Raw genomic sequence first — 26,053 nt, forward strand, 5'->3', positions numbered from 1 at the left:
GGCTGGGGTGGTCATGGGACTGAGGGTGGTGTTTCTGGACTGGAGTGGTGGTTCTAGGGCTCAGGGTGGTGGTCATGGTCTGGAGATGGTGGTCCTGGGGCTGGGGCTGGTGGTTGTGGGCTGGGGTGCTAGTCCCAGACTGGGGTGCTGGTCCCGGACTGGGGTGCTGGTTCCGGACTGGGGTGCTGGTCCCGGACTGGGGTGGTGGTGCTGGGCTGGAGATGATGATCCTGGGCTGGAGGTGGTGGCTGTGAGGCTGGGGGTGGTGGTCATGGTCTGGGGTGGTTGTCATGGTCTGGGGATGGTCATGGGACTGGGGATGGTGGTCCTGGAGCTTGGGGTGGTGGCTGTGGGACTGTGAGTGATGGTCATGGGCTGGGGTGGTGCTCTTGGGCTCGAGGTGGTGGTCATGGGCTCAAGGTGGTGGTCCAGGGGCTGGGGGTAGTCCTGGGGCTGGGGTGGTGGTCTTGGGCTCGAGGTGGTGGTCCTGGGGCTGGGGATACGCAGGTGCTGAGAGCACGTTCAGGCCTTAGGGCTGTGCTGGGCTCGCTGTGCTGCCTCTGGTTTGTCATGGCTGCAGGGCAGAGAGAGGGGGAAGTGGAGGGGAATTAAAGGCTGGGAGGGTTGGGGTTGTTCAGGCTCTGGTACCCCCTGACCTGCCCTCCCTCAGGATGCCTGGGATCCAGGAGTACCTGCAGCAGCCCCTCGTGAACGGGCTGCGGGACAAGGCGTCCTACGTGCGCAGAGCGGCCGTGCTGGGCTGTGCCAAGATGGTGAAGCTGCAGGGGGACTGCGAAGTGGGTGAGGGGCTCTGAGGGGCTGTGCTCCTGGGCTGAGGGGGGTGGTTGCTCAGGGTGGTGGTCCTGGGGCTGGGGACACACTGAGAGCGTGTTCAACGCTCTTCATGGCTGTGCTGGACTCGCTGTGCTGCCTCTGGGTTGTCGTGGCTGCAGGGCAGAGAGAGGGGGAAGTGGAGGAGAATTAAAGGCTGGGAGAGCTGGGGGTGCTCACCTGGAGAAGAGAAGGCTCCAGGAAGACCTTAGAGCCCCTTCCAGTGCCTAAAGGGGCTTCAAGAGAGCTGGAGATGGACTTTGAACAAGGGATGGAGACACAGGACAAGAAGGAATGTCTTCCCATTGACAAGGGCAGGGTTAGATGGGATATTGGAAAGGAATTCCTCCCTGTGAGGGTGGCACAGGTTGCCCAGAGCAGCTGTGGCTGCCCCATCCCTGGAAGTGTCCAAGGCCAGGTTGGATGGGGCTTGGAGCAACCTGGGCTAGTGTAAGGTGTCCCTGCCCACGGCAGGGGGTGGAATGAGATGAGCTTAAAGTTCCCTCCCAACCCAAACCATTCCATGATTCTGGGGTCCATGTGTATCAGACTGTTAACGATGCAGTGCCCCTTCCCTCCCTGCTCTTCCAGGGCCTCCCACAGCACACAGCCATCCCTGAAATCTCTGATCAGCCAGGGGCCATTCTCACCCCCACCAATATTCAGGGAAAAGCTGTGCCAAGGGCAGTTGTTACTGTAGAGCTGGAAGTTTTGGTGGCTCCTTCTCTCAGTTCAAGCCATATCTTATTTTTGTGACAAATACTCACAGACAGTGATTAAAGTGCAGTGTGCCAGCAGAATTTGATAGCAGCACCTCTGCTCCTTTGCAGATGGTGCACTGGTGAACGAGCTCTACAGTTTGCTTCGTGACCAGGATCCCATTGTGGTCGTGAACTGTCTGAGGGCCTTGGAAGAGATCTTGAAGAAGGAGGGAGGAGTTGTCATCAACAAACCAATTGCCCATCATCTCCTCAACAGGTTTGTTGTCTTTGATACTAAGGAGGTGCTGGAACCTTCATTCTTGTTCTTGTGTTTTCTATGCAGAGAGGGCATTTCTGGAGAGGACTTGAAGGGACTCTAGTCAGGCACCCAAAGATGGAGGTGCCCATCCTAAGATAAACTAAATGACTTTTAGGCTAAAGTCTTAAGAGTAATCTGGAATGCCCTGCTTTTCCAGGGAGTCTTTGCTTCAGCTGCTGGTTTATTTTGGAATTATAGGTTAATGTGATTAATTTTTCAGTGATAGTACACACGATATATTCATAAACAGGTATGTTTTTAGTATGTCTCTCCAGATGCATTGAAAAATATATAACTTATCCTTTGCTTGAAGAAATGAACTTATCTGCAGATAATTCTGCATGAGCTGGGAAAAGAGGGGTGTTGCTCTGCCCAGGGTTCTTGTCAGTGTTGCTCTCTGGCCTAAACACCAGTAAGAGTGCACATGATTGATCCTGAGTTAATAACTGGGCAATTCTCTTGAGATAAAAGTGTGCTACCCCCTTGGTTTGGAACAGAGACCATAAGAAACTCAGAGACTGAGGCCTCTGCTCTGCACAGCCCAGATCCTCGTGCACTCCCTGACTCCTGCACACTGTGTTTGTTGTCCTGGCAGGATGCCTGACCTGGATCAGTGGGGGCAGAGCGAGGTGCTCACCTTCCTGCTGCGCTACAAACCCCGCAGCGAGGAGGAACTCTTCGACATCCTCAACCTGCTGGATGGTTACCTCAAAAACAGCAGCCCCAGCGTGGTGATGGCAGCCACCAAGCTCTTCCTGGTGCTGGCCAGGGAGTACCCAGATGTGCAGGCAGATGTTCTGGTGCGGGTGAAGGGCCCTCTGCTGTCTGCCTGCACCTCGGAGAGCAGGGAGCTCTGCTTCACCGCGCTGTGCCACGTGCGCCAGATCCTGGGGAGCCTGCCCGGCCACTTCAGCAGCCACTACAAAAAGTTCTTCTGTTCGTACTCAGAGCCCCACTACATCAAATGCCAGAAGATGGAGGTGTTGTGTGAGCTGGTGAACGATGAGAACGTGCAGCAGGTGCTGGAGGAGCTGAAGGGTTACTGCACTGACGTGTCGGTGGAGCTCGCCCAAGGGGCGATCTTCGCCATAGGTGAGAGCTGTGCCTTGCCTGGACCTTCCAGGTGGGCTGTTCTCTGCTGAACTGTGTCTGGGCAAACAGCAGATCACTGATCTGTGCTGCAGCAGTACAGAGACCAACCTCCCCAGCAGTGTTTTGTGTCACTGTGTTTCTAAACCATGACTGGGCTGGTTCTTTTGGAAGCCTTGGCATTCAGAAAATCCTTGAATCCTGTCCTCTGATGAGATGCTTTAAAGAAATTGCATCATTTCATCTTGTTAATCAGCCTTATAGCATTCAGTGAAGCTTTGTAGTGGGTGGAGGAGCTCCAATACCTGCTTATTCTGTGAGTTGTGATGGGGCAGAGTTAAGGGGATTTGGGGTGCTTTGGTTTTATTTTTGTAAGCTTTAAAATAGGTGAGTTTTTACAGTATCCATAAGGGTGAAGCTGGGGATGCTAAAGTGCTTTTCTTAGTGTATTACATTTAAGGAAAGTTCAGAAATCTTCTGAGGCATGGCCTCAAAAAAAGGAACATGTCCCTTGTGTGGAGAACAAGCTCATTCGACCGCACTTTCATAAGTGGTAGTCAGAAAGGAAAAGAGAGAGACTGTTTCTTTAAGATGGGTTTGTGATGAGTAGTTGGGCTCATGGTTCCTATTTCACTCTGATAAAAGGTTGACTTTTATGTCTTTTTGGCATCCTTGCAGGCAATATTGCCAGGACTTACACAGAGCAGTGTGTGGGGATTCTGACAGAGCTCCTGGGCCTTCAGCAGGAGCACATCACTTCAGGTAACCATCTGCAGGCTGCTTACCTGGCTTGTGCCTTCAGGAAGTGGCCTTGCTAGGGCTTCTGATCCCCAGATCAAGGCTTTTGAAGGCATTTGGCTTTTCATTTTTTGGCACCTTCATGTGGAAGTTTTCCTGGTGGGTTTAGGGGTACTAAGTGTGTTCCTTCCATAGGAACTGCTCTTTGTGGGGAAGGAGGAGATGGTTGGAGATGGTTGTATCTGTGTTCTCAGTCCTTTCTGCCTGCCACCTGCTGAATTAGGGAGTGAGTGACTCAGCAGAGACATTTTAGTGTCTATTTGAGGGCCAAGATGATTAATAGATCTTTTAAATCTCTGTGATTTCTGTTCCTCATATAATAGTCTGATTCAATTGTACCCAGGCTTCTTTTTTTCTCCTGCTGCCCTCAGATCTACCTTCACATCACTGCTGCTCCTGCTGTTCTCTTTTAACTGCTCTGCTCTCAGTTTAAAAACCACGCACTTGCCCTCAGCTGTTGAATTTGATCTCAGGAGCTGCTGGTGTTTCTGAGTGGGCAGCAGAACCTTTAAAATTTATGACCTAAAGTTCACGAGACTCGTTTTGAGTTGGGGTTAGTTTTAATTTGTCATTCCAACCTCATGTGTCTGAAGCATCATGAGTCAGTGCCCTTTTAAAGGCTGGCAATGTCCAGAAGAGAGATTGCTTTCCAGCAGCCAGAGGAACAATCTGAAGCCTCAGTGCTTTATTTTAGACTCGATGCAGCTTTGCTCTGACAAACGCAGCGTCATGGGACTTGGAAGGAGGGTGTCTCAAATCATAGTCACAAGCAGGGCACTGACCTTCCTGGCTAAGATTTGCAGAATCTCTTGAATGGGGGGGGTTGGATTGATTTTTTTTTTTCCCTCTGGTGGTTTTTGTGACTCTTGGGGATGCTGATAACTTGCTTTCCTTGCAGCGGTGGTCCGGGCTTTCCGGGACCTGGCTTGGCTGTGTCCCCAGTGCACAGATGCCGTGTGCCAGGCACTGCCTGGCTGTGAGGACACCATCCAGGACAGCGAGGTGAGGTGCCAGTGCTTGAGGATGAGTGAACAGTAGCTGTTTGGTAAAAATCAGAAATCTTCAGCCATGTTCTCTCAATCTCTTTATTTCACACCAACACCGTCTTTCTGGCACACAGCACCCCTTTGCTGTTGTTTTCTGTGGTTCCTCCAGGGCAAACAAGCACTGATCTGGCTCCTGGGCACGCACGGGGAGAAGGTCCCGAATGCTCCCTATGTTTTGGAGGACTTTGTGGAGAATGTGAAGTCGGAGATGTTCCCAGCAGTGAAGATGGAGCTCCTGACAGCCCTGGTGCGACTGTTCCTGTCCCGTCCCGCCGAGTGTCAGGACATGCTGGGCAGGCTGCTCTACTACTGCATAGGTGGGTTCCCTGCCTTCTGTTCCACTGAGGCTGTGGGACAGGGGTTTTAGGACCTGGTTTGGCCCTGTCCCCAGTGCAGGAATGCTGTGTCAGCATCCTGGCTCTGAGGAGACTGTCCAGGACAGCAGGGTAAGGTGGCTTTATGCCTTAGGCTGCATAAAATCCCAGAATGGTTTGGGTTGGAGGGGACCTTAAAGCTCATCCAGTTCCACCCCCTGCCACGGGCAGGGACACCTTCCACTAGCCCAGGTTGCTCCAAGCCCTGTCCAACCTGACCTTGGACACTTCCAGTGATGGGACAGCCACAGCTTCTCTGGGCAACCTGTGCCAGGGCCTCATCACCCTCTGAGCAAAGAATTCCTTCCCAATATCCCACCTAACCCTGCCCTCTGTTAGTTAAAAACCATTCCCCCTTGTCCTGTCACTATGCCCATGGACAGGCTTACACTGTATCCCTGAAAATCTGTTCTTAGTAATCAAGGGTTAGTACTCTGGGGAAATGTGGGCGAAAGAATTATCCCTAATTTCCGTCTCTCTGATCCCCAGAGGAGGAGATGGACATGGCAGTGCGAGACCGAGGGTTGTTCTACTATCGCCTTCTGCAGGCTGGGGTGGAAGAAGTGAAACGGGTCCTGTGTAGCCCCAAGTCTGACCCTTCTCTGGGGCTCCTGGGCAACCAAACCAAGCAACCTGTGAATGCTTGGGCTTGGGAGTTTAACACTCTCATCCCAGTTTATGGCAGAGAACGCTGGGCACTCGCCACTGCTCACCAGCCTGTGGAGCCCTCCTACTCTGGTCCTCCTTGCACTGACTCCAGGAGCAGAGACACAGGTAACCTGCCCCACCTTCCTCTGGGATCCATTTTCCCCTTGTCAGTAGATCACAGAGTCAGGGAAAGACAGAGTGGTTTGGGTGGGAAGGGACCATAAAGCTCATCTCATTCCACCCCCTGCCATGGGCTGGGACACCTTCCACTATCCCAGGTTGCTCCAAGCCCTGTCCAGCCTGGCCTTTGTGGATCTGTGAGCTGCACCTCACATGTTTGTGGTTTCCTTTCAGAGTCACTGATTTCTGAGGGGAATAAAGAAGTCCTCAAGGTTCAGCCCAGCACAGGCAGCCTGAGCCTGATTCCTGATGCTTCCTTGACTGCAGAACAGTTTGAGAAGACCTGGCTGAGCTTGGACACAAGCTGCCACCTCTCCCTGCCCTGGTGTGGGCCTGTCCCTCCAGACACCATACAGACAGCCCTTCATGTTGTCCACATCCAGACTATAGCCATGAGCAAAGCGGGTGCCCAGCCCTGGAAAGCTTATCTGAGTGCTCAGGATGACACAGGCTGCATGTTCCTGACAGAGCTCCTGCTCCAGGCAGCAGATTCAGAGCTGCAGGTGTCTGTGAAGCAGAGTGAGGCAAAGCCAGAGGCACTGCAGAGCTTCATCTCGGCCTTGAGGACAGTCCTGGAGGCCGTGGCTGGACTGGGGTCCTGACTGGTCCCTGCTCCCAGCAGGATGCCTGCTCAGGGCACAGGAAAAGTTGATTTCTCTGGCTTCATTTGCCATACCTGATGCTGGTGTGGTACTTTTAAACTGCAGGAGTGTTGGCAGCCCTTTCCTGGGCCTAGGAAGCACAGTGTGGTGTGGGGGGAGCTGCAGCTGGAGCTGGTGAAGGGTCTGCCCTCTCCCTGGGCTGGGGGAGGGACAGGGTGGTTCTGGAGTGAGTCACACAACTCATCAGTGATGGTCATCGTGGGACACCAATGCCAGTGATGGAACCAGAATTCAGGAATGTGTTTTGGAGAGGTTTTTTTCCTGAGAAGTATAAATCATTTAAAAAACAGTTCAGAGGCACCAGGACTCTGCTACTTACCTCACATTAAGAGGAACAGTGCAATGAAGAGAGGAGTGTTTTATTCTTGGCTCCCTTTACATGTGATTTAGTTTTCTGTCTGATAGAAGGATTTTGATGGGAGCTTCACTTAGGGGTGGACAGAGCTCTGCTGTGTCAGAGATGGGTAGACAGGGTACATCCTGCTCACTAGAACCAACATGTTTCACTTGCAATAGAAAGAAGCTGAAATGTGTTACTGAGGTCATGAATTGCCCTCTCTGAAGTTCCCCCTCAGCTCCCTGTGCTGTTGCCATACTGAAGAGACTCCTTGGCACAAGGGTGGTGCACACAGGTGAGGCACAGGTTACTCTGACAGGGCTTTGTGGTACTGTGTAATGAGCACAGGCTTCTTTAACCCTGTTCTGTAAGATCTCTTGTCATTGTGAATTTCTTTTGTGGCTGCATTGCACCTTCAAATCACAGTATGCCTTCCATGCACTTCACTGGAACGCTGCTCTCACTGTTAAACAGCAAGTTTTAGACTTCTGATTTTCCTAATAAAAATGTGAACCATTCTTGGCTGGTTTCTGGAGTATTTGTTCCTTCAACTCAGATGTGCAGGATGGAGTCACCTGATCACTGCTGTGGATCCACACAGAACTGCAGTCCAGCTCCTGCCTCTGTGTCCAACAGGGCTTTTCTCTCTGAACTTCCTTGAAGCAAAGCTTTAAGGAGCAATTGGCCAACAACTCATTTCAGTCTCATTTGCCAAATTACTGTAACGGGTGAGCTACCTCTGGGTGAACTCAAAGGGAGATCAAAGTCAACTGTAGCAGAGTTCCTGTTAACAGTTCCCACAATGTTGTGTCCCTGTCCTTAGGGAGAGCTGCACTGGAGCACTGGAATTATGCAGTTTTCAGCAAAAAACTAGGTGATAACTTGTTGGCAATCCATCATTTACCCTGCTGTGACTAGACCAACTCTGGTCTCTGGGAAGGGACTTGGAGCTTCCAGCCTTTCATCCAGATCCCTTTCTTGATGAAGGAACAGGTCCCTTCCCACCCAAACCATTCTGTGCTCTGGGATCTGTGTGCTGTGTGTCCATCAGGGCTCCTGGCTCCTCCTGGAAACTACTTTCCTGATCCCTCAAGGCAAAACCTGTTGATGATTCTGAGCTAAAAGGGGGACTGTGGATTTTCCGTGCTGTTTTAGAGACTCTTCCAGTCACAGCATATTCCAAGTTTGAAGCCTTTTCAGTGAAGTGCAGCCCCCCAGTGCTCACCCTGGCCCCCTGGCAGTGATGGCTGGCCATGGTGCTCAAGGAATTGGGATGATGGGGTGCTCGGGGTGGTCTCCAAGGTGTGACCACCTCTGTGGCACAGTGCACACCCGGGGCACTCGTGCCCCGCTCTCCGTGCCCGCCCTGCTGCGAGACCCCACATCAAGGGTGTGTGGTTTTAAAAGAGGGCACCAGGGCCCCGTGCTGGGTGGTTTGTTGTGTTATTTGCCCACAGTGTCTGCTACGTACTAATTTCCTCTGGGGCTGCTGATGAAGTCAGTAACCACAGCCCGTGCTCCGCTCCCGGCCGGCGCCTTCCACTGCGCACGCACTTGACATGTCCCTTCCCAGCAGGGCCAGGCCAGGCACGCTCCGTCCCCGGCACCATGGACCAAAGGGAGATCCTGCTGCAGAACCTGGAAAGGGCCCAAGGCAAGAAGCTCAACCGAGGGGAGTTTGCAGAGGAGTTTTTGGTAAGTTCCCTCCAGGCTCCGCTCGGTGTTTCTGCTCGTTTCGAAGGGAACCACTCAGCCACGGGGACAAGATCTGCGTGTGGCACTAGGGTTGTCTAGGGGTTTTATAACAGAAAGTCACCCAGGAGTTAACTGGGCTAAAAGGAATGTAAAGACAGAAGAGGAATTCAATAGTTTGCATTCAAACTCTTTGCTTTTTAGCTAATTACCCGAGTGCTTCCTGTTTTCTACTTTGTGAATGCACTTGTCAAGACACAGTTTCACTTTGCCTGGTAACAGAATGGGGGTACAGGGAGGAATATGGACCCTCTGCCCCTTTTCCCCATTGCCATCTGTTATACCTGTGACATGTGTGTTCCTGCCAGGGATCTCCAAAGCTCCTTGAATTAGCTTTTCCTTTTTTACAATAGAGCACAGGTTGCCCAGAGCAGCTGTGGGTGTCCAGTCCCTGGAATTGTCCAAGGCCAGGTTGGACAGGGCTTGGAGCAACCTGGGAGAGTGGGAGGTGTCCCTGCCCATGGCAGGGGGGGTAGAACAAGATGATCCTTAAGGTCCCTTCCAACCCAAACCATTTTATGATCTGGGATCTCTGCGCTGTATGACCAGCAGTGCTCCTGGCCCCTCCAGGAAACTATTTCTTGTTTCCTCAAAGCAAAATCTGCAAAAAATGCTGATGGCTTCCACCATCCCCTGCATTCTGCAGTGCCCAGCTAGTTCAGATCTGTGCAGTGCCCTGTCCAGTGAGCTCTCTGACATGTTTTTATTGGTTGAGGTGGCAGGGGTGAGGCTCAGATGGCAATGCACCATCTCAGAGCTAAACCTGGTGGCTGGTGATGGCTCCTGGTGTGTCAGCTCTGGCTCTGTCAGGCTGTCTGGGCTGCTCTGAGAGGCAACAACATTGCCCAGCTTTAACAGACATCGAGAAGGGTAAACCTGGTACCTCTGTGAGATCTGAGACGTGTCAAACACCAGACTAAGCCCTGGCCGTGGCAGTGGGCTCTGGGCACAGGGGTTACTAATGGGTCCCCACGAGATCCAGCCCTGCTTTGTTGTACCAGCCAAATCTGGCACTTCAAACACTTGGGAAAAGCTGAGTGCTTGGTTTCCAGGTGTCTGGGGTAGAGGGAAGTGATTAATCTGAGCCTGCAGTGACAGTCTGTTGTTCCATGGAACAAAGCGCTGTCACAGGCTGCTGAATTTCCCCTCTCGCTGACAGGCTGTGCTTTGTGTGAGAGGCAGCAAGCTCTGAGCCCTGGTGCACAAACTGCCTCCAGCAGCCAAATGCATTCATTTCTGACCAAAATGGCAGGTAGAAGTGGTCAAGGCTGCATTTCCTCTTGTATGGGATAAGATCTTCTCAGCGTGACCCGACTTTTGCAAGGCCGGGGCCTTTCCAGGCGATTGTGCTGGCTTGTGTTTCCAAACTAGATAGAAATGTTCAGTGCCATTTCTCCATCCTAATTCCTGCCCTCTCCTTGTGTGACCAAGCATTTGTACATGCAAATTGTGATGGTGTTACTGTAAATTACAGGGGGGCTGTTTGAGTCCCCTTTTCCTGCCTGTGCAGTCCCACAGATGGAGTTTGATCCCTACTGCTCTACACAGTTTCCCCAGGGCAGTGGTCACAGCCCCAAGGCTGGTAGAACTCAAGGAACGTTTGGACAGCACTCTCAGGCACAGGGTGGGATTTTGGGATGTCCTGTGCAAGGCCAGGAGTTGGACTTGATGATCCCTGTGGGTCCCTTCCAAGTGGGAACATTCTGTGACTCCATGATTCTGTGATTCTCACTTGCTGTCCCATATTGTAGGCATTTCCCAAGTGGTTTTATGTCAGATTATTCAGGGACAGAAAAGTAGGATGATTCAGAGCCTCAGCTCTGGGAACCCCATGTTCTTAATTAATAGAGGCTGGACACGTCCTGGGCCTCCTGTACCTTCTCCCTCCCACATTCCATCAGGTCTGTGAGATGTAACTCCTGGGGTCTTGTGGCTGAATTTAGTGTTTTAAAACTGCAGTTTAATGTTAAAAACCAGCAACAAAAAAAATATAAAAGAAAAAATACAGCAAGGATGGTGCTTCTGAAGTTGATGGTAACAAATAGTGTGTGTTATTTAGAAGCTGATGGCAGTGAAATAAAATTTCATCATTTGTTAGGAGACAGATGCTTCAACTCTCTGTGAGTGCTTTATCCTGGAAATGAGAGAGATGAGAGATTTGCAGCCCTAAGGGTCTGTCCCAGGACTCCTTCTCCCCTCTCTTTCATCAGTCCATGTTGCTGCTCTGTTCTGGTTGCTCGTGCTCCCTTTGTGTTTGCAGTCATGGATGGGGGCATCTTTACCAAAAGTGAGAAGAATCAATCAATTTATCTGTCTTTTCTGATATCATTTGTTCAAGGTAGTTTAACAGTGTCACTCCTTTTATCTGGGTGCCAACTGTACTGAGAGTAATTCCCCCGTGTCTCACTTGTGAGGGTGATGCTTTGTGTCACTTCAGGAGCCGACGTGTGGGCACTGCCTCAGCACACACTTTCCATTCTTCAGAAGCCTGTGCTGGGGCTCTCAGGTGGTTCTGTGTCTATTCTTGCTCTGAGTATCTCGAGAAAAGCCACTCAGGAAAGAATTAATGGTACTGACCTTGCTTTGTGGCAGCAAACCTGACCCCTGGAGACCTTCACACGTGCTCTCCGGTACTGTGCTGGATGTAACACCTCTGCTGTAATTTGTTCCATTCTTTTATCACAGAAGCTGAAAAGGCAGACAACAAAGTACAAGCTGGATAAAATCTACCCTACAGCAGCGGCTGAGCAACCAGAGAATGTCAAGAAGAACAGATACAAGGACATCTTACCCTGTAGGTTGGAAATGGCACATGTTTCTATTCAGCCTTTTGTTTTTCCAGCTCCAGTGTGTTCTCATCCTCCAGTACTCTCCTGCACAGTTGTTGTATGGGAGCATCTCACTGCTGGCTCTTGGCCTTGAATCCTGCTGTTCAGATTTAAGGCTTTGGCTGCTGCAGTCCACGCTCTGGAAGACTTTGGCACATGTTGATGGTCTCAGGCACACAGTGTGATTTTGGGGTTTTCCTGTGCAGGGCCAGGAGTTGGACTTGATGATCCTTGGGGGTCTCTTCCAGCTCAGGATGTTCTATGATTCTGTGATATTTTTAGAGACAGAAGAACTGCTGTTCTCTAGGAAATACATCCCTCAATGATCATCCTTGCAAGCTTTCTGGGTGCCATTGCAAGCACTGGTTTTCCAAGGCTTTCTAGAAAATGGCTTTGGACAAAGATGTCTCCATGATGTACAGGCAAAACCTGCTGTGGTTTGTCCTGGCTTCATGTGCTGGTCTCCAAAGGACATGCTGTCCCAGGATCAGAGCAGACTGCCCCTTTCATCCATCCTATCTTGGAAAAACATAAATCAGAGAATAATTAAGGTTGGAAAAGACCTCCAAGATCATCAAGTCCAACCTTTGAACCATTGTATCTAACCCCACAGACCTGGTTTGAGCCTGTCAGATGCAGTGCTGGGTGATTTTAGGTTTGGCTTGCTGCACAGTCAGAGGGGTCAGCGTTGCACTGGGGTAGTGGCAGCACCAGCAGCTCTCCCCTAAGCCTTCACCCCCACCCCAAAAGGAGCTTGTCCATCCCTTGTGTGTGTAGGCAGCTCTGGGCAGGGCTGTGGGGAGGTGTGGGAGGGAACACCAGCTGCTTGCACAGCCACTCACCTGTTCTGGGATGAGCTCTCTGGTGTCAGTGCTCCTCCAAAGCACCTTGTGCTGCACCCCGAGGAGCTCAGCAGCCCTGACACACAGACACTGACTGCTGCTGCTTCTGCTTTTGTGCCTGCAGTTGACCACAGCAGAGTGGAGTTGTCCCTGATTACATCTGACACAGATTCCCATTACATCAATGCCAACTTCATCAAGGTATTGCCTCTTCCGTGGGGTTTTGCCCTGCAAAGGTGCTCGTGGGGTCACCTCGCTGAGTTGTGCCAGGAGGAGCAGGTTGGGGGCTCTGCTCAATGAAAGGACTCTGCAGGAGTTTCTGGGCTGTGCTCAAGGATAGCTGGTGTAAGGAGATGTGCACAACCAGGGAGCCCTCCAAAAAACACCCCGTGCAGCACAGAGCCACCAGGCCACAGGGCAAGGGACGTGTGCCTGCACTGGTGGAACAGTCTGTGGTTCACAGCCCCGACTTCCTCGTCGGCGTGGCTGCCTGGGGTGGGTGACAGTGGTGCAAAACTGCCTGTGGCCAGAGTCACCTTGGCTGAAAGCAGAGCAGAGGCAGGAAGCCTTGCACTGCAGCACGGCTGGGACCCACTGCAGGGACCAGCAACAGGGTAGGTCAGCGTGGGTGGCTCTCCAGCAGGAGCTCCACGAGTTTTGGGTCTCTCCAACGCCTTTGGAACCCTTCTCGGATTGAAAGATAGATGGACAGATGGATTGATATGGACAGATAGATAGATAGATAGACAGACAGACAGATAGATGGATAGATAGGTAGATAGATAGACTTCCTTCATTCTCACCTCCAAGCTCCCAGATGCACTGCAAGAGCTGGTGGTGGTCTCTGGGAGCAGCCCCAACCCAGCTCCCTGGTCTGGCCCTCCCTTTGGGAGGTTTGCACACCATTGTTTGATTTAATGTAGGTGCCTAAAATTCAACTGTATGAAAGTCCTTCTGAATCCTTAACAGGCTCATTGAATAAGGTCAGATTCAGAGGGAGGAATGACTTTGTTTCTGCTGGTGAACTATGCACAGATGTCTCCATGTCTGGTTTGAATGTTCTAGGGTGTCTATGGGCCAAGAGCATACATTGCAACCCAGGGTCCTCTCCCCACTACTGTCATTGACTTTTGGAGGATGATTTGGGAGTATGAAGTCCTGGTAAGGTGCAGATTTATATTTAAAATTTATATGTTTGGGAGGATTTTTTTTGGTTTGGTTTGGTTTGGTTTGGTTGTTTTGTTTTTTCTTTTAAGAAACGTTGTCCATACAGGCAGAAGTCCTTTGTGGGTCAGAGGGAGCAAAAGGGTTTTACTCCAGGTGTTGTGTGTGCCCCAAATCCCTCCCATCAGCCTCCTGTGCCAGGAATCTGCTGGTGGCTGTCTCTGCCTTTGGGCTCTGGGTGGGAAGGTTCTTATACCTGGGGCTGTGAGTGATGGTCCCTGTTTTGCAGTTGTGGCTGAGGGGAAAGCAGCCCACAGAACCTCCTCATTGCTGATAAAGACCTGCAAGGGATGAGTTTGATTTCACTGCCTGGATAAGGAACTTGTGTTCAGACTTCTCCAAATGAACCTTCTTTCTGCAGGTCGTGGTCATGGCTTGTATGGAGTTTGAAATGGGGAAGGTGAGTGGTGTGTCAGAGGTGGCCTCTGCTGTGACAGTGCCAGGGCAGGGTGAGAGGAGCAGCTTTTTGTTAAATCTCATTAGTGACAGCGAGTTTCTGTTTGACATGAGCTGTTTTCTGAGTCTCCAGCTGCAAATGGTCTAGTGGGAGGTGTCCCTGCCCTTGGCAGGGGGGGTGGAACGAGATGACCTTTAAAGTGCCTTCCAACCCAAACCCTTCTGTGACTGTGAAATTCTTAAGCTGTTTCCAGTAGCATAAAGAGCCTCTCTGGAAAGGAGAGTGGTGCCTCCAGGGAAGGGGAGGCTGGAGCTGCCAAGTAACATGAATTTTCTCCTGAAAACTGAGACAGGAGCATGGCTGGGCCAGCGGGGAATAACCAAACACATCCTGCTTCTCCCAACAGAAGAAGTGTGAGCGGTACTGGGCGGAGGTGGAGGGCTCTCCCCTGCACTGTGGCCCCTTCTCCATCACCTGTGTGAGTGAAGCCCCCACAGCACCATGTCCTGCCCCAGCACTTGCCCCAGCACCCTGTGGCACCCACTGGAAATGTGACTCTGACTTCTCCTTCTGCAGGAAGCCGAGGAGAAGAGGAATGAGTATGTGATCAGGGCTTTGAAGGTGACCTTCAACGGGGTAAGTAGGAAAGGTCAAGGCAGGAAGTGCATCTTGGATGGCTTTATTATATAAATAATATATTCAGATACGGTACATTTCGTGCAGAAAATTTCATGCTGGTCAGGCTGCTGATTTAGATTTGACAGTAGCTGAGGGAACAAAGAAAGCAAAAAATTAGTTACCTCAAACACCAGCTTCTGAAGCTGTTTGTCGGTTGTGGCAATAAGTGAAGCCAACAGGTAAAGTCAAGAATGTCATAAAATGGCTTCTTCAGCAAAACCAGCAGCAAACTGCTCCTCTGCCCTTTACCTGCTGGTGCAGGCAGGACCTGGAGATGTCTGCAGCAATCCAGCTTCCCCTTGCCATGCCAGCACCCCTGTCTGTGCCTGCAGGAGCTGTGGCAGCGTCCCCTCGGTGGCACGGGCCAGCCCAGCCCCTGCCAGCTCTCTGCTCTTGCAGGTGACCCGCACCACCCACCAGTTCCACTACAAAAACTGGCCAGACCACCACGTCCCCTCCTCCATTGACCCCATCCTGGAGCTCATCAGGGAGATTCGCTGCTACCAGCCGGATGACAGTGTCCCTGTCTGCATCCACTGCAGGTGGGTGAGGTGGCTACCACTGGGGGAGGGCTGCTGGCCCCCTGGACCCCCGTGCTCCTGCTTCTCAAGTGGCCACAGGTGATGGCAGCTGGCCAAGCCCTCAGCCAAGCTCCTCTTGGGGGAAGCCCTAAGGCAAAGGGGTCCTCTGAGGACAGCTGGCATGGCCAGGTGACAGGGAAGGAGACAGGTAGCAGCAGGCCAGCAATAGAATCATAGAGTCATGGCATTGTTTAGCTTGGAAAAGACCTTTAAAATGATCAAGCCCAACCATTAACCCAACACTGCCAAGGCCACCACTAAACCACATCCCCACATCTACATGTCTTTTACATTCCTCCAAGGATGTGACTTCACCACTGCCCTGGGAAGCTGTGCCAGGGCTGGGGAACCCTCTTGGTGAAGAAAGTTTTCCTAATATCCAATCTAAACCTCCCCTGGCACAACCTGAGGCTGTTTCCTCTTGTCCTGTCGCTTGTTACTTGGAGAAGAGGCTGACCCCCACGTGGCTACAACCTCCTTGTGGTTGTGGAGAGGGAGAAGGTCTAGTTAAGAGACCACCAACTCTGGGCATGTCCATGTGTGGCTGATCACCACAGGGGGACTGAGAACTGTTTTCAGGGGACAAGCTGTGCCTCCCAGCCTGCAGCAAAGCCGGGGGCAGGTGGAGCCCTACATGGGGTGAAGCTCAGCAGGGCCGTCGTGCAGGTCTGCACCTTCTGCTGTGTGGGACAGGAGGGTCACAGGTGGATGTGGATCTTCTCCAAATGTCCTTGTCAGCAAGCACAGGGTGCCCCCCGTGACGCTGTGGCTGTCGTTGCAGTGCTGGCTGTGGCAGGACGGGCGTCATCTGTGCCATCGACTACACGCAGAAGCTGCTGCAGGACGGGGTGAGTGCCAGCCCTCGGCACCTTCGGATGGCACCTGCACCCCCCTGGCTCTCCCTCACCTCTCTGTCCCTCTCCCCCCCTCTGACTGCATATTTCAGGTGACAGCCATGAACACAAGCTCCCTGCAGCCTGAGTGGAGAGCAGCGGTGGCCAAACCGATGCTCCGTTCCCAGCCTGTGCTGCTTCTCCTCTTCAGGCTCTTCCACTGCTCCTGCCCCATCCCAATGGGACAGCATCACACCAGTGGGGCAGAATCCCCCCTCCATTGCTCCCTCTGGCCAGACCTTGACCTCACAGCACTTGGCTCTGCTCTGACCTTCACTCTTCAATTCAACTTTAGTGTCTATATTTGTCTCTCTGCACTTACACATCAGATACCCAGTGTTTCCAGATTAACACTTTGTTTCACTCTGACTCTCCAATTTTGATGTGGGGGCAATAATCCCTGGCCCCAGGGCAGGTTGCTGGGACTCAGAGTAGGGGCTGCTGTGTTCTGTTCCACAGTTCCCTAAACCAAACCCACCCATCTGGGTTTCGTGTCCTTCGTGCTTTCCACAGATGTTACCGGGACTGTTGTAAAAGGGTATTTTCTGTGGAGTGTGAGACAGGAGGGAGAAGGTTTGTAATAAAAAATAGCTCTTTAAGCAGACCTTTTATTAAAAATTCTTGCAATAGGAGGCCTGGATTTCAGACACTGCTCTAAAGTGCGTCATGGCTTGGAATCTGCTTAGAATTAGACCTGTCTGTAATTCTGTCAGAGAAATCATAGAAATCATGGAAAGACTTGGGTGGGAAGAGACCTTAAAGCCCATCTCATCCCACCCCTGTCATAGGCAGGGACACCTTCCACTAGCTCAAGTTGCTCCAAGGCCCGTCCAACCAAGCCTTGGACACTTCCAGGGATGGGGCAGCCACAGCTTCTCTGGGCAACCTGTGCCAGGGCCTCCTCACCCTCACAGGAAAGAATTCCTTCCCAAAATTTAATCCAAATTTCTCCTCTTTTAATTTAAAACCACTTCATCTTCTACCCTTCTCGCAAGATTGTTCCAGTGAACTTCAGCGTGTTCAGCCTGATCCAGGAGATGCGCACGCAGAGGCCCTGCCTCGTGCAGACCAAGGTATGGTTGGGAAATCTCCCCCATCCCAGGACCTCACCTTTTCCCCAGGAGGGTTCACAGCATGGAAACCTGGAGTGGTTGTGCTGGTGGGAGCTGGGGCGTGAAGATGTTCTGCAAAGTCCCTTTTCTGAACAGAAGGGTGATTTTGCAGAAATTAATTTGGTAGCTGACCATTTCCTCGTGGGCAGCTGGGACAGTGCTTGCAGAGTGACTTATTGAAGGCTTACACTGTGAAACAAGGCACTGTCCAGGAAATAAAGTGGGAACTTTTCTCTGCTGAGGCAGCCTGAAGAGGAAGCTTCGTGCACAGCAGCATTGTTTGTGCACCCAAAAACCCCCCAAATGCTTCAGTCTGAGCCCTGTGATAGTTGTGGCTTCTGCCTCTTCTGAGAATTCACACCCTGCCAACAGACAGGAAAGTGGCAGCTTCTCTCAGGGGTGATGCTTCATTTGGGCAGAGATGACCATTTACAGGGAACTCAGGTGCTGGCACTCATGCTTATTTGTCTGCAATTTGTTTATTTGTCTGGAATGCAGGAGCAGTATGAGTTGGTTTATGATGTGGTGATTGAGCTCTTCAGAAGGAGGATTAAAGCACTCGATGCCCAGAAAGATTCTGCTGATTCCCAGGTAAAAGTCCCAGAACAAACACCCTGCCTCTAATCTCGATTCCTGCTGCAGGCCTGGGATCAATCCCCATGTTTTCTGCTCCCCTTGATGCCCAAATTGATTCTCTTTTGAAGCTGACCCATGAGAATCCAGCTCTGAACGTGCAATGCTTATCACAACCAACACCTAAATTTTTCTTTGGTCCTCAAACCATTTTATGTTTTCTATACACTTACATAATTGCTTAATGCCACGAGTGAATAGAAAAGCACCAGCTTACTACAGTAGTGGCTGATTTCCATGGGGATGTGCCAGTGGAACTTGTCTTCAGGAAGTGTTTCTGAGCAGCAGTGTGACTTTAGTCCAGGTTGGGAAGGTCCAGGTTGGGAAGCTTGGGAACACAAGGTGGTGTGGCTGAAAGTGTTACCTGCTGGTGTGCTAGTGAGGCAATCAGCACTACAGCCCATCTGTGGGAGAGAGGAGGGTAAAATATTTGGTGAAAAAACATGGCAAAGTCTTTCAAATCCACTGCACCTTCAAGGAGAAATAATGTGGTCTTGGTAAGCATATAAACAGGAACATCCAAAACATCCCTGGCTAAGCTTTTCTTTGCTCTTGCTGCTCTGTGGCTGCTGGTATGAGCCTCACTGTTCCTGTGTAGCTGTTTGAATGCAGATGAAGTAAATGCATTGACATTCTCTGAGCTCATTTGCTCAGAGCCTTTTTTCTAAAGAATTGGGAAGAGGATCCTATGACGGGATTTCTGCCTCAATCTTGACACAGGATTTGCAGGATGTCCCAAGCCAGAGCTGAGTGAGAAAAGAGCTGGAAACCCCCTTTCTTTGTGTGTGTTATGGACAGGCTGTGAGCAGAAGAGATGCAGGACTGGGTTGACATTAAATGCAGAGAATGTTTCAAGTCTGGATTTGGTTTTGCACCTCCTGTCCAAACCTCCCAGCCCCTCAAACCTCCCCATCCTCTGAGGGCACTGGGGATGGCCATGAGCTGGTGTCACAGGTGAAAACAGCACCCAACTTGCCTGGCCACATGCCCACATGGGCTCCTGAAGGCAGAGAACTCTGCACAGGCTGCTGGGCACAGCTGGATGGTTGTAGGGCTTGCTGTACCCTCATTCCAAACTGCTCTTCAGGAGATTCTGTCCGCAGTTTTCAGCTCCAACTTGGGTGTTTTCAAGTTGGTGCTTGTCATTGCCCAACTGTATTAATAATTAAAAGTAGTTGGCGCAAATTCCAGCTCCTGAAGCACCATGTTGGTGTTCTTTGCATTCTCCCTCCTCACTCTTGTTTCCCAAACTTTCCTTTCCCTAGGTACGAGCAGGGCCTCCTGCAGCCAAGCCAGTCCTGACTCCAGTGGAAGACATTTATGGTCTGAGTTTACTCACCTGGTAAGGCCACAGCACCACTGTCCCTGGGTTGGTATTTGTCCCACTTGGACTCTCATGTTTGTTCCTACCACAATTCATAGAATCATGGAATTGCTAAGGTTGGAAAAGACCTCTAAGACCATTGAGTCCAACCCTTAATGCAGCACTGCCAGATCCAACACTAAACCACGTCCCCAGGTGTCACATTTACATGGTTTTGAAACACTTCCAGGGACAGTGATTCTACCACTTCCCTGGGCAGCATATTCAAATGCCTGATCACCCTCTCAGTGAAGAAATTTTCCCTAATTTCCTCCTGATTCCTGCTCTTCTCCCTGATGTGGCTCTGAGGCTGTCTCACCCTCTTTGCCATCACCTGTCCCCCTGTTCTGCCCTGGGACCTGCTTCACTTTGTGCTTATGTGATGTTTCACATATGAATTGAAAACAGTTTAAAAATGGCTCATGCACTTGGAAACACCCCAGAGCTGGGTCATCCCAACCCTCTGCCTGGCAGTGTGCACCCCACAGGGTGCCCCCAGGCTGGTCCCACCTTCCCTCTGCATGTGCTACTCTAGTGCCTCTTGCTGCAGGAATAGCAGTCCTGAGGAGTCCAGCTTCCCAACACAGGCAGCTTCCGTGGGTGGTGGGATCTCTGTGGGCAAGTTTTGGGTTGCAGCGTCTGCTCTCTGTAAATAATTTTGCTTTTTGGCACAGTTTACTGGAGTAAAGGGGCCTCCTCTGTTCACCATTCAACCATGTTCAAGTGGGGCACAGTCCTTCCCTGCACTCCTGGCTGCAGACTGAGCTGAGGGAATTCCTGAGGGAATTGCTCCTGGGAGCAATGGGGTGGGCTTTGTTAGTAGGTTAACAGGGTTTTCTGAGCACTCCATGGCTTTGACTCCACGTCACGGTGCTTTGTTGCAGCTCAGAGCGAGAGGAGCGTGACGTGCACCAACATCTTCCTCCAGTGGCACAAAGCAAGGCGTCCCTGCCATCTCCGTGTGCCCCAGGAGCACAGGGCAGCTCTGGCTGTGGAGTTCCCCCCATCAGACAGGCCTTCTCCTTTGGTGCTCTGAACTTCATCAGCTGCAGGAAGGCAGCTCCTGCCGAGCGAGGGGGGGCTGGGGACGCCCCTCGGAAACGCCGCAGCTGGGAGCTGGACCTGGACCCCAAGGGAGCAGGAGGGAGGGGGCCTGGTGGCAGAGCACCTCTGACATGGACTGCATCAACCCCTCTAGTGCTGGGGCAGCGGGGAGAAGACTGGGAATGGGATGGAAGGGGCGCCAAGCCTGCTTGGAGTTCACAGTGGCTGAATGCTGGTCACTCAAGCTTCCAGGATGGATTTTCCCCTGTGGACCTGAACCCCTCCAGACGAGAAGCAGATGGCCCCCCAAGCCACAGGAACCATGGGCAATGCCCTTACCCTTATCTCTGCTCAGCAGAAGATCCCTACTTCTCGTCACTCTCTCCAGACGACCCCGTGTCCCCAGTGTTTTCCGAGTGCTTTGTGGAGGGGCAGGACGAGCTTCTTCCCACTTGTGCTGCCAGTGCCCCCCTGCAGCCCTCCATAGCCAGCTCCCCACTGTCCCACCACGCTCCCCTGGACAAGGAGAGGATGTCCCCAGCAAGTAAGTGCTGCAGAGCTGGGATATATGGGGCTGGATCACTCTGGATTGCTGGAGGGAGCAGATGGTGTGGTTTTTTGATGTCCAGGCTGCTCCTCAGGACTGTGCTCCTATGGGAGCTGAGGGAACAACCAGTTTCATCCTCACACTCTTTTCATCCTGCCTTAATTTTTTTCCCATAAACAACATTTTTTGGAACAGTGTGATTTTGGGGTTTGCATTAGTACACAGTGGTTCAGAGCAGCTGTGTAATGCAAACCTTGGAGCAGCTCTCACGGGGAGGCGGGGGCTGGTGCTGACCAATTCTTACAACAAAAAAGCATTCAGAGAGTTCCCAGACGTGGTTTTCTCTGAGGATGCAGTTTCCAGGTCAAAACCCACTGCTTTCTGCAAAATGTCTTGCAGGGGGACACTGAAATCTTAGTGAGACTGAGAGAACCAGGACTTCAGAGTCCTGAGCAACCTGATCTAGTGGGTGACACCCCCATCCATGGCAGGGAGTTGGAACTAGATGGTTTTTAAGGTCCCTTCCAACCCAAACCATTCTATGATTTTATGATTCAACATAAGTGTTTTGCCCAGATCTTGTGGCCTTAAGACCATCATTCTCCGTGTGAGAAAGGCAGAATTATTCCTTGGCCCACTCAGACACCTCCTTTTGCCTGCAGCTTTGGCATTTGCTCTGCTTTGTGCTGCTCAGGCCCTTCAGCATTCAAGGTCACAAAAACATGCTCGTTATCCAGGTGCTCCTGGGAAGTTCTGGGAGTTGCAGCACAAGCCGAACAGCAGCAGTTCCACCAGCTGCTCATCATCTTCCCCAGCCCAGTGGGAATTCTGCTGCCAGCTCTGCTGGAGGTCTGTCCCTGAGGGCCACGTGGCTGGTCAACTGGTGCTGAGATTCTCTGCATTTTTAACCCCAGTTTAGAGGTGTTTAACCATCACCTCTGGAGCGTGGCAGGGCAGGAGCAGTGTCATGCCATGCAGGTAACCTGTCCATGTCTCTCCATGCAGGTAACCTGTCCGTATCTTTCCAATTCCCCGCCCTGCCACAGCCAGATGACGACGATGATCCCCCACCCCTGCCCCAGCGCACCCCCGAGTCCTTTATTGTGGCCAGTGACCCGGGTAAGTGCATCCAGCAATGTCAAATGTGGAGCACTGAGGGACCAGCCAGCGTCTGTTGTTCCGTAGCGTCCGGCAGTGGCTGCGCTCCAGCTGCCTGGGGAGAGAAATGACCTCTCCTGTGTTCAATTGCTTCCAGGACAATTTCCTCTGGCCACTTCTGATTTTCAGCTTCCAGACAGAAATCCAAATATCGGGACCTCTTGGGAGTGGAGTGGTGAGACTCACTCAGAGGGCCTTCATGACTCTGTGAGGCTGAGACCATGCAAGGTAAGTAAGTGGCTTTTTATCTCTTCTCCAGCACTATCCCTATGCTATTTTCCTTATCATGTTTCCTTCTGTGAGGAAGACCCTAGTTTTGGCACTTTGTACTTTCCATAAATTATTTCATAGAATCACACAATCCCAGAATGGTTTGGGTGGGAAGGAGTCTTAAAGCCCATCTCATCCCACCCCCTGCCATACCACCTGTGCCTTGGAGCACAGGTTGCTCCAAGCCCTATCCAGCCTGGCCTTGGACACTTCCAGGGATTTCAGGGCTCAGGACTGGAAGGAAGATATGGCCTCAGCCAGGTTCCTCCTCATCAACATCTACTTTACTCCAAACATTATTTTTGTGGGCCCTAAGTCCCATACAAGGTAATAAACATATTGTCCCTCATTTAGAGGAGGATAATGAAGACAGGAGGTTGGTGGTCCACTGAAGTTCATACAGCCCTGTGGAATAAGCAGGAGCTGAACAAAATGTAGGCATCTCTTGATCATCCCATATCTCACTGACAGCTCTGTGGAGTGAAAGGATAAGGCACAAGTCTGTCTTCCATTACACGAGCGTGGGGGTGTGTGTGGGAGGGTGTTTGCACATCACATCCTTTCCTCCTCTTCTCTGGCTTCCTTGTGTGCAAGAGGACGACATTTGGTTGTGGGAATTTTAAATACCTGCCTTGTTTTTTTTTGTTTTCAGAGTGTGAAGCTTCGGAGCCCCCCGAAAGGTATAAGTTTAACGCTGCGATAGTCTTTAGAATTAAGATCTGCTTTTTACTGAAGCTGCCTTGTTTAGTGAATGTCATCAGGATCTGTGCTTAGTCTGATGGAAATTTTGTGTTGCTAAATAGTTCTGGAACTAAATACTTCTAACCAGAACTAGACAGTTCTGCAACCAAAGGAATTGGCAGTTTTATATTTCCTAGTCGGCTCCTGCCTCATCCCATACATGAGGATGTTCCTTGCAGCCTCCTCTTCTGCTGCATGTTGTGTGTTTCCTCTGAGACAATTGAGATATGCTCGTTGGTTATAAAATATATATATTTTTTTTTTCAAGCTAGGTAGCCTACTCTTTTATCTTTGCTTTCTCAGGGACAACCTGGGATCGCTCTGACTCTCCTCCACCGCTTCCTGAAAGAACCCCGGAGTCGTTTGTTCTCACTGAGGCAGCAAGTGAGTGCTGAGCTCTTCTCTCAGGATGTAACTGAGGTTTTATATTCACACCTAAACCTGTGGATAGCTGAGATCGTGGCCCACTTGTTCAAAGCATTACCAGGTAGCGCTTCAGGCCTTCAGGGCAGGAGAGTTCAGCAGATACAAAGAAAACAAACACAACCAGGGGACTTGCTGGAAATTTCTAAAAGTGGTGCATTGGAGGAAATGAAAAACAACAACAAAGCACTTAGGAAAAAGCAGGAGGATTTGTGAATGACCACTGAAAACACATGTATGATGTATGTTCCCAGGTCTGCAGCCTGCTGCAAGAAATTCCTCGAGTCCTGCGGGTTTGGAGAACAAGGGCTCTGAAACCTCATCCAAAGAGGCCATGAAGTGCTTCAGGAGGAGCAAGGTAAAGGAAACAAAAGAAAAGGTGTTGAAAATGGAGAAGGTGCCAGTGGCTGTGTCTTGGAACTCCAGCCACCCGGAGTGCCAGTTCCTCTTGGAGAAAGTTGTTCCAGTGGTGGGTCCTACAAGGGCTGAATCATCATCAGCCTCCTCTTTTTGTGACTCCTGTTAATTATCCTCATGGGCTTGTATTTTGGGATGTTGTGGTTGAGCAGAAAAGCATTTGAGGAAAACAGCAAGGAAAATACAAACTGGAGGCATTTGGGGTGACAAGGAAGAGGCCAGGGGCAGAGGGATTGACACGAGTCTGCTTTTCAGTCTCAGCTGCAGGACACAATGCTTTTTATGAGAATAATACATTTACATTTACCAGTGAATTCCCTTTATCTCAGTAGCAGACTATTTATACATGAATATTTATCAGTGTATTTATACATGTCCATTTATCCATGAATTCCCTTTGTCACACCACCTGATCCGCTGCCTCCAACATTTTTTTCCAACAAGCCTTTTCTTTTTCTATTTTTTTTTACAGAGCATGAAAATATTGAAAAATGTGAGAAAAAGTAAGTCTTTAAGGCTAATGTGCATCTTCCCAATGGATTTAAACAAATATTAAAATAAGTGGGATGGAAATATGAAGGACTTTTCCAAAGTGAAAGTTCCTCCATATCTGCTATTTTGGAGCAGTTCAGCTCTTCAGGACCAGAGACCAACTGCTCCAACCTCATTTTTTATTTCTAGGCATCTGCAGCCCATCTTCACTGACAAAATCATCAGAGCCTGCCCCAACAAACCCTCTGAGGTCTTTCCTTAACTTTGGTATGTTTTCCTCTTTGTGTTTTGGTGGGAAGAACCTGTGTTTTGACAATCTAAATGCCAGGCAGAACATTAACAAATTACAAACGTTACAAATAATGTTTTTGCACACTTACAACTTTATTCACAACTACAGGATGTTGCTTTTCTACTGTATCTTAAAGTTTGGAAAGGAACTGAAATTACTAAGTATTTTCTAATACCTTGTTATCTTAAGGAATCACATAATCAACATCTGTAACATATGGAATATATTGCATTTAAAAAAATGTCATTTCTTCCTAGGCTTTGCAAATCGATTTTCAAAACCTAAAGGCCCAAGAAATCCACCCCCAACATGGAATATTTAGAGGCATTTTATAGACTCGGTGTTGCAGATTTGTGAAGTCCTCCAGAGGCACCTGGAATGCTCATCTCAGTGAGGTTTCCAACAAAATAAACACATCAAAAGCTGTTGCACGGTATTGGCAGATCAGGCACTACTTGCACACTCTTCAACTGAAGATTTAAAGCGAAGAAGAGTGAAAAAAGGATCAACAGCTTTCAGTTAATTTACAAACAGGGTGGAAAGTAAACCTGGGAATAGATATTTTATCTGAAGGAGGGACATATTTTTGTTGTGTTTTGGAACGGGATCACTTCAAAAGGATGGATTTGAGCCTAAACTGGAGATAGGACCCAGTGAAGACTGTGGAATGATCTGGAAGACCAACGGAGCAGAATGAAGTGGGTCAAAACCCTGGATGGTGCAGGCACAGCATCTCTTTGACATCACATTTGTAGGTCTACTGTAATCAAAGACACTTAAATGTTTACATTACTTGGACTAAAAAGTAACTAGCATCCTAGATTTTAGAAATAATTTAAGTTTTTTGTTTGTTTGTTTGTTTTTTTCCATCTAAGCACTTCAGAGAATTTGTCTGGATTTGGGTCAATAGGACTAAGATGGTGATTGATCCCGAATAAATTATACCTGCTGTCCTTCTATCTGAAAAAAAAAAAAAAATCCCAAACCACCACCACAGCAAGCAAAATATTATTGTTTTTCTAAAAAACAATGCTTTTTAAAAGGATCTGTGCGTCTCCACCACAAAATTTCAGGCGGGAACTGGGAAGATGAGATTCCTCACCAGATCCCACTGCTGTTTCTGTCCTCAGTGGGGAGGGATAAAGATGCTGAAAACAGCTTTGTACAATTGTTTTCCTGTAAAGACAGAAACAAAACTGGAATATGTGGAATTCGGTCAAGAGGAATGTGCTGACCACTGCTGGAGTAGAAAACTCAAGCTGATTTAAAGCTACTTTTGCTGGAGGAATAGTCAGAACTGCCTTATTTTTCACTCGAGTCGCGGGTTTCCTCAACAGCAGAAACTGGTTTAGTGGAATGTGTCTCTTCCCATGGCAGGGGG

At 50.2% G+C, this 26,053-nt stretch overlaps 3 protein-coding genes across 3 annotated transcripts in view; 2 read left to right on the forward strand and 1 right to left on the reverse strand.

Moving 5' to 3' along the window:
• Window positions 1-292, reverse strand: part of DCLRE1B (DNA cross-link repair 1B) — a 5,824-nt gene extending 5,532 nt beyond the window's left edge. Inside the window, exon 1 of the mRNA XM_029962483.1 lies at window positions 160-292. Within this exon, the coding sequence (XP_029818343.1) occupies window positions 160-292 (133 nt within the window). The remainder of the gene's footprint in view (window positions 1-159) is intronic.
• Window positions 293-589: 297 nt separating this feature from the next.
• Window positions 590-7,499, forward strand: AP4B1 (adaptor related protein complex 4 subunit beta 1). Its single transcript, XM_008922479.4, has 8 exons — window positions 590-801; window positions 1,662-1,809; window positions 2,447-2,943; window positions 3,619-3,702; window positions 4,637-4,740; window positions 4,894-5,101; window positions 5,648-5,932; window positions 6,161-7,499. The coding sequence occupies exons 1-8, from the start codon at window positions 672-674 to the stop codon at window positions 6,586-6,588; spliced, it is 1,884 nt and encodes a 627-aa protein (XP_008920727.2). The 5' UTR covers window positions 590-671; the 3' UTR covers window positions 6,589-7,499.
• A 1,068-nt stretch (window positions 7,500-8,567) lies between these two features.
• PTPN22 (protein tyrosine phosphatase non-receptor type 22) lies at window positions 8,568-25,607 on the forward strand. Its single transcript, XM_008922218.4, has 21 exons — window positions 8,568-8,680; window positions 11,423-11,531; window positions 12,532-12,608; window positions 13,473-13,568; window positions 13,993-14,031; window positions 14,435-14,506; window positions 14,605-14,664; window positions 15,106-15,248; window positions 16,069-16,135; window positions 17,176-17,253; window positions 17,791-17,883; window positions 19,191-19,267; window positions 20,173-20,876; window positions 21,885-21,998; window positions 22,135-22,265; window positions 22,960-22,987; window positions 23,352-23,432; window positions 23,726-23,829; window positions 24,361-24,391; window positions 24,570-24,647; window positions 24,930-25,607. Exons 1-21 carry the CDS (start codon window positions 8,594-8,596, stop codon window positions 24,992-24,994), a joined length of 2,334 nt encoding a protein of 777 aa, XP_008920466.3. The 5' UTR covers window positions 8,568-8,593; the 3' UTR covers window positions 24,995-25,607.
• The last annotated feature ends 446 nt before the right edge of the window (window positions 25,608-26,053 follow it).

Source organism: Manacus vitellinus, unplaced genomic scaffold (genome assembly GCF_001715985.3).
Source record: "Manacus vitellinus isolate BGI_N305 unplaced genomic scaffold, ASM171598v3 scaffold_47_pilon, whole genome shotgun sequence".
In the NCBI taxonomy this organism is placed as follows: Eukaryota; Metazoa; Chordata; class Aves; order Passeriformes; family Pipridae; genus Manacus; species Manacus vitellinus.